Here is an 8,358-nt window from a genome sequence, read left to right on the forward strand (position 1 = left end):
TTAGTTGTTTGGCGGACAAATTTGTTATATTTATCTCTATGGTTGAAAATGTTTTATGTAATACTTTATAAATATACCAAATACAGCTATTGTTATATTTTAGTATTTTTGCTGTATATTAATTCGGTATATTTTAAGAATAATTCCACAGTGTTTTGATCTTATCCAAAAGAGATAGCGAGTATCTTACAGTCGTGTGTGTTACTTGTTTAAACGAAAAGTTTCGAGAAGCGATTTCGTGTTCATAGAATTCAGATTTGCTTTTAATTAAAGCACCGTTTTACATTAGCTATTGTAAAGTTGTATATTCATATATGTATTATCTATATATCTTTCTTCTTTTTATTATATTTTATACATTTTGTTGTATAAATTAGTTATTCTTATCTTTTGCAGTTTGATGTGACCTTCGATGCTTTCCATCCTGAGTTCAAAGTTGACTGAAATAAGCTTTTCAGAGGTAAGCGTTTATCATTCATTATATCAATTTACTTAAATCCTAGAGTGCAATGATATCAGCAGATTGCGACAGACCTTCAAGAACTTATTTTCTCTTATTGCCATTCTAAAGATATTTTCAAAATGCAATATTATTATTATGCATAGTATTGCTATAAAATCCTTTTGATACCAGTTATGAGTTTCAACTACCCACTATATGCCTGGTGTATAAATATAAATACAGGGTATGCCGCACAAAAAAAATTAACGAAAAAAAAAAAGTTGGAAACACGCAAATTTAATGAAATTTTCGACTATTAGTTAGCTCTTTAGACTCTTTAATGAATCATGACTACGGCTACGGGGCAGTTTGGTTTTGGCTGGGGAAACGACATTGGCAATTGGCATATTGGGCGTGGCATTCGCCAATGGGCGTGGGAGTGGGCGTTAAATGAACTAACCGACCGACCGACCGAATGCTGCCAGAAAAGAACCGAATAGAACAAAAGCAGCACAGCCAGACAGACAACGAAAATCAAACAGCAGCAAAGGAAAAACAAAAAATGTTTGCTTTATGACCACATTAATGGCATTGACTTGGCCAACAGATAGACTCGATAGATAGAGACAGCAAGACTGAGAGGGAAAGGCATACATAGATCATTTATTAATGCGCAGTCGTAAAGGAGAGCAAAGTAAATGCAAAAATGGATAAAGATGCGATATAAAAGTTATAAAGATCATCAGCATCAGATAAAAAGTAAATCGCATCGCATTAATTGGATCTGTCTCTCTCTTCCTCTTTTCCCAACCCACCCAGTCTGCTGCTGATTATTATTATGGCATGTTATGGTATCATGCATGGCATTATGGTCCGATCCCCACATCCCATTTGATCCAATTCGATCCGGTCCGAGAGCATATAATAAAGCTGCCAAAAATTGTGTTGTTACTGAAAGGAAAAGCATTAAAACAAATTCATTTTGAACAATAAACAAATGGGAATGCGCCACTCGCCCGCTTCCCACGGCTCCCCTCCCCCATCCCCCCCTCTTACTACCCACCGCTTGTTGCTTCCTTGCTTGGCGCATTTTTTTTATGCCCGTCTGGCGCCGATCATTTGCCGTTTTTTGTGTGTGTTTCTCTTTTTTTTTTGTTGTTATTGTTTTGTGTGTAGCTACATCCCAATATAATAGACACAAGTACTATATATCGACACAAACGACAAACACACATAGAGAAATCGGACATTGAACAAGCGAAATGTCGCTCAAAGTGCCATCAAGATTGACGACGCCGACGGCGCCGGCGCCAGCAGCTTAAAAGCCAGCAGCTGGTCAAAAAGGAGCCAACATTAGCAGCGGGTGGTGGTGGTGGTAAGGGAGGGGGGTAAGAGAGGTGGAGGTGGAGGTGGACTGCTTTCAAGTGGCAGCCATGCGAAAGTTTTAATTCAAAAACTGGCGAAACAAAACACTCGCATTCAAAAAAAGAATTTTGTTGTTTCGCCGCCATTTGGGAATTGCAAATCAACAAAATAATGTACGAAAATTATTCAAATATTTGCGACATGATCACAAGACAAACAACAATATCACAGTGCCAGGGAAGAGGAGTGAGGAGTGAGGGGCATACAAATATCACACAAATAATCTTAAGTAAAGCAATTACTTCAGCTATTTCCATTAAGTTTGAAATATGTGTGCTGAGAAACAAAAACAAACACTAAAATCGACCATCGAATTCACATATGTCAGCGGTTCGCTTTTATTGTTATATACTATAGATAGTTTCTCATAGTTTCAGCGAATTAAATCTGAGTACAGCTTTTGGTAGCTGAGTAGGACTTTTGAGTTAATAGATAGGATAATAAAAGGCGACAAACTTATATTGGGCAAATAAATAGGCTCAGATCGATAAGGGAAGTCAGAAGAAAGGGATATTAGAACACTTTTGAAATAAAGGCGGGATAATATAGAGAGTTATGTTTCGATTAGGATTAAGGATTAGCAAAGGACTGTTTATATACCCGCTACCTCTAAGGTATAAGAAAAACGCCTACTTACTACGGTTCTTCTGATAATCTGCTATATTTTAGTACCTTATAGTATATTTTGAATGTACTACATAAATATACCGAATATGGCCTTCGGTATATTTTGGTATTTTTGCGGTATTTGGTAATATCATTAGCATTAGCTATGCTATTGTAAGCATTAGCATTAGTATTAGCATTAGCATTAACATTAGCATTAGCATTAGCATTAGCATTAGCATTAGCATTAGCATTAGCATTAGCATTAGTATTAGCATTAGCATTAGCATTAGTATTAGTGTTAATATTACCATTAGCATTAGTATTAGCATTATTATTATTTTTAATACAGTAATTTCTTATAGTTCCTATACTTCGGTTTTAACATACAGATTTAATTGTATTAATTTAAGTATTGTACTTAAGAGCAATTTAAAAAAAAATGCTGAAATGCTTCATAATCCTCGACAAAACCACAAAGAACATGGACTACACTTTGTTGTGGATCTATACGGGAGTTAGCGGAGATCTGGACAAACAATTGATCGATCTGGAGTCAGGGCAAAACGAAGTTTTTTGTCATAGAACTCATAAGCCAACTACAAAGTCAGGGAATTGTGGTTCGGTTTCGCTGCGGTTGCTGCAAAAGGTGTCGAAAGTGTTTGATTATTGCGTTTCGGATTGGATTGGGTTATAGGTGGGTTGTGTTGTGTTGTTGTGTGGACAGAGACGGAGACGGAGACAGGTAAAAGGTATCAAGGTTGATTTAATCCGCGGAAACTGCGGAAACACGTAAATTCCCACCATAGAAGCGGCGGCGGCGGATCATAAAAACAGCCAGAAGAAGAACAATTGTGAGACGTGAAAAGTGCGAAAAACAGATGCGGTGCGGTGCAGTGCGGTGTCGCAGTGGCCCATAAAACGGGGCGCAGCAGCAGCAACAGCGAGGTGAGAAATGCGATTTTTGGGCCGTGGGAAAAGCCCAGAATGTGAGGAACCTGCTGTATACGATAGAGAGATAGACAGGCAGACAGAGAGACGCGGCGGCTACCTCATAATCGGTCCTCATCGGGCGGCGTCATAAAAACAACATCGACGTTTGTGTGTCGCGTCCTTTTTGGTCCTTTGTTTATGCTGCTTATTTAAATTGGCTTCTTGGCGGGCGTTGCGAACGCTGCATTGCGAATCGAAGCTGTCAAACTGACCTGTCCCCCGGTGCTGACCTCCGATCTCTGACCTGACCCCGTTCTCCGTTCGGCTACCTGTTTTCCTTGGTCGGGTTTGGGAATTCCCGGCACCTTAACCCATATGGTGACAAGCAGCTCGCTCTCTTTCTCTCTCTGTCTCGCTGTCTCTTGTAGATCATCGCTGTGTCTTGGGTTATTGTATTGCGTTGAGTTTATCGAGAAAAACACACGGTATCGGTGTCGGAGTGTCGATGTCGGACGGGGTTTTCCCCGCGGGCTAAAACAAAAACGTGCGTCATCTGTTGCCACACATGGATGCGGCACGCACTTGCCACTCTGTCACCTTGCCACCACACATGCAACGTGCAATATTCCCACTTTCCCAAGTCCTGGTCTACAGGATTACACGATTACGACAGAACGCGTGTTCGTTGGAACCCGACTTCAGTTTGCGTTTGAGTTTGGGTTTCTGTTTCAGTTTCGGTTTCGGGTTTGTTGCCATTGATTGATTTATTTGCGGTACACTGGCCGCTGATTTCTGCTGTCAACTGGAGTAGACAGATACCCTGTGAAGGCATTGCAATAGAAGAGGGGCTTTACATCAAAATATCTATAATTACATAATAATCAAATAAGACGCATAAGTTTTGCCCTGTAAAATGCTGTCAGCTCAAATGAAACATGGCACAAATTTGTTCATTTGCATAGCTTAGCGAAGCTGTTAATTGCTTACGAAACAATACCCTGTAAATGCAGGGCTAAGATATATATATTCAATTCATGATTTGTGTTACCTACAGATTTATTGCTTCTGGTTATATAAGTCAGAGATAAGTCTACGCTTAATTAGACCCTTTCAAAGTATTTATATACTTGAAATTTTTATGCGGAGTAGATACAAATATTCGAAAAATAGCATGCGGTATATTTTGAGTATTTATGGTATATGAATTTGGTATATTTTAACGAACATATTTGGTATTAAATAAATCAAATATGTTTGTTAAAATATACCAAATACTTGTATTTAAAATACATTATATAGTATATTTTTAGTACTTTGAGTATACTAATTTGGTATATATGTGGCATATCTTTAGTATTTTTTGGTATATTCATTAGCTCTATTTTAACAATAATACAACGCCACTTTGATTGATATGCTTGTACTACGTAAATATACGAAATATAGCATGAGGTATATTTGTAGTATTTTTGGTATATTATTTTGATATAATTGAACGATTATACCACACTGCTTTGCTTTATATGTTTTTACTATTTATGTAGAGCAGTACATAAATCTAAGCAAAATGGCGTGTTATTTTTATTTTTAGTATATGAATTTGGCATATTTTAACGAACACATTTGGCATATTTAACTATTTTGGTTACTTGTATTTAAAATACAACAAGTGACACATTTTTAGAACTTTTGGTATACTAATTCGGTATATTTGTTATATATACTATATATCTTCAGTATTTTTAGTATATTATTTCGGTATATTTAACGATAATACTTCACAGTTTAGCTTTCCTCACCTTTGGACTTGCCCTTCTTGTTGTCTTAGGGTATCACACATTTCGAGCATACCCCATTTGGTGTGTGAAACTGCAATATTGTACATTACGTGGTCACTGGCAATATATCTTGTTATTGCTGTTGTTGTTGCTGTGGTTTTTGTTGTTGTCGCTTTGAATTTTGATTTATTTGTGATTCGTTTGTCAATCAGTCGGTGATGATGATTAATTGCGCCGGTGAATGTCAATTGTGAATTGTTGTCGCCATCGCCATTGCCGACAACTGGGCGCGTGCTGGGGTCAGACAGAAAGACACAGAAAATCGGGGAACAGGGAAGGCGATAGGAGATAGAGAGAGAGAGAGAGGGAGGACACACCCTTTAATTAGTTAGCGAAATCACGTAAAACATAATCCCAAGCACTTAATTGTATCTTGTCATATTTATTTCTGCATCTTTTCTCTACTTCAATTCGATTGAAAACAAACTAACTGCGTATCTTTTGGCACTTGGAATGTGAGATTAAGTGTTATTTGCAGCTGGTTTAATTAAGCGGATGCCATCACAAATAAAATGCAATTTATCGACTTGGGTGTTTATGGTAATGCAGCTTGATCGATTGACAAACGATCGAAATGTATCGATAAATTGCATTTAACTATCCGCAGATTTATCGCCTGTCATTTGGCAATGAGATGGAGACGAGATGAGACGCGATGAGACGGAGGCCGACTGATGGGGAAATTCAAATGGCATTTGGGCAATTGGCAAGTGGCAAATGGCAAATGGGTTGCATAATTGTCGTCTGACAGATCATTTCTCACAGCAGCTCACAGCTCACATCTCACAGCTCAGCGGCTCTTCAGTTATTTGTCAGTGCCAATGACGCCAACGACAACGTCGACGACGACGACGATGCGATGGCCAACCTGCTTTCCCCTGCTTCGGAGACTCTGGCTGGCGAGACACACCCACTCTGCGGGGCAATTACGTGTGATTGCTAATTTTAACTCGGCACCCAACTGCTCAATAATGCGAGAGAATACCCTGTAAGCACTCGTCCACTTCAATGTGCTGGCAACACTGCCTGATCACTCAGTTGCGATGTTATTCCCGATCCTTCCGACAAGTCAATTCCTTTTAAGTAGCAATAAACGATTTATTAATTAAGTAAGCAAGTGGCTTGCTGTAGTTCTGGTTGCCTATTTTTCAATTAATGATTCGGCGTCGGCTTCAAGGGTTGGGTTGTAGCCCAACCAACACATAAAGGCAAAAAATGCAAAGACAGCAGCAGAAATACTAGGCGAACATAAATCAGCAGCGAGTGAGAATATAGAAAGTCGCTCATGTGGCGCCATCTTTGGGTATCGATCGCTACTACAGTTAAGCTCGTGAAGTTCAAAAAGTTCTGAATCAGCTGCTCAAATACCAGGCAAACATAAATCAAGTTGATATAAGAGATAGAGCTATAGCAAGCGTAATTTTAAAGCTAGAGTCCCGAATTTTATATACAATAGACAATTTGTATATACAAAATTAACTATAACTATATTTGTGATTCCTGAAAATTTGAATTTCGTTTCATGTCACCAGAAGCTGTAATCAAAAGGACACGGAAGATGAGGTTATCGAACTAATTGAGGACTCACCATATCGGGCAAAGGTGGAGCAGCTACGTGCTTGGGCTCCCTTTGTCGGGACGTTGATGACGGTCTCTAGGCATAAAATGACCGAAGATAATTGGATAATTGCGTGCTATACCGAGTCCAGGCTGACAAGATTGGAGACTATACTTAACGAAGCCAAAATCAAATGTGACAGAGTAAGTTGTTAGTTTACAGTCGAGATATATCGATCTCATCAGATTTGTTAAATTCATTATTTCATATCATTTACAGCTATATCGTCACACGGAGTCTTCCACAACAGGCTTTGCGTTGGCGCACGTTGTGCGCAGTTAGAGGAAATCCTCAAGGAGTCTGAGCAAGCCAACGGACAGCCAATGGCTGAACTGCAAGGAGAGTCGGTGACACCCTAGGCATGCTACCAACTCGACCGGACGAGGAGCAGCTGCTTCTGATAAACGAGGGCAAGCTGGAACAGAGCGAATATATGCTAAGTTCTTCACAAGCTGAGCGATTTGAACGCGCTACGATACCAAGCGGCGCCATCTATCGTAATAGCATTAAACAAAAGGACACGGAAGATGAGGTTATCGAAGTAATTGAGGACTCACCATATCGGGCAAAGGTGGAGCAGCTACGTGCTTGGGCTCCCTTTGTCGGGACGTTGATGACGGTCTCTAGGCATAAAATGACCGAAGATAATTGGATAATTGCGTGCTATACCGAGTCCAGGCTGACAAGATTGGAGACTATACTTAACGAAGCCAAAATCAAATGTGACAGAGTAAGTTGTTAGTTTACAGTCGAGATATATCGATCTCATCAGACTTGCTAAATTCATTATTTCATATCATTTACAGCTATATCATCACACGGTGTCTTCCACAACAACAAAAAACTCAGAGTGAACTGCAAGAAGAGTCGGTGACACCCTAGGCATGCCATCAACTCGACCGGACGAGGAGCAGCTGCTTCTGATAAACGAGGGCAAGCTGGAACAAAGCGAATATATGCTAAGCTCTTCACAAGCTGCATTCCAAATTAGCATTGCAGTTTCCTTGGCGCTAATTTGAAAATTGTAGCAAACAAAAAATGCAATTCATTAAGATGTTAAAATAAAAGCCGATAAAAATAAATATTTTTGCATATTTTATTTCTTAAAATTTAAAAATAGAACAAAAAATCCGTTAAATTATCTAAAAATTATACCGACAAATTTGTAAAGGGGTGAGTATAGAAAAATGGGTAAATATTAATAAATCCGCTGTATCTTGGTCATTAGAAGAACGATCGCGGTGTCCTTTGGCACAAGGAAATTGTTAGAAAATACAAACAAAATCCTTACAGGACCAGAGATAAAATTACCTTTTTGAATTGAGAAAATTGCGTAAATCTCGGCCATCGAATTGCTTTTATGAGAGCTATCATCATGCCAAAGGACATTCAAATCGTCCTTGTAGTTCTTAAGTTATCCTAAAATTTTCGATTTCGGTCATTTTTTTTTTAACCTGCAGACTGAAAATTTACAAGTGTTGGATCCTTAGATGACC

The 8,358-nt window shown here is 38.9% G+C and overlaps 1 protein-coding gene across 1 annotated transcript; it reads left to right on the top strand.

The window, feature by feature from the left end:
* The first annotated feature begins 5,645 nt into the window (after window positions 1-5,645).
* Window positions 5,646-7,378, top strand: LOC133848590 (uncharacterized). Its single transcript, XM_062284219.1, has 5 exons — window positions 5,646-5,784; window positions 5,852-5,950; window positions 6,013-6,232; window positions 6,777-7,005; window positions 7,082-7,378. Exons 3-5 carry the CDS (start codon window positions 6,066-6,068, stop codon window positions 7,142-7,144), a joined length of 459 nt encoding a protein of 152 aa, XP_062140203.1. The 5' UTR covers window positions 5,646-5,784; window positions 5,852-5,950; window positions 6,013-6,065; the 3' UTR covers window positions 7,145-7,378.
* Window positions 7,379-8,358: the final 980 nt, after the last annotated feature.

Source organism: Drosophila sulfurigaster, chromosome X, assembly GCF_023558435.1.
Source record: "Drosophila sulfurigaster albostrigata strain 15112-1811.04 chromosome X, ASM2355843v2, whole genome shotgun sequence".
Classification (NCBI taxonomy): domain Eukaryota; kingdom Metazoa; phylum Arthropoda; class Insecta; order Diptera; family Drosophilidae; genus Drosophila; species Drosophila sulfurigaster.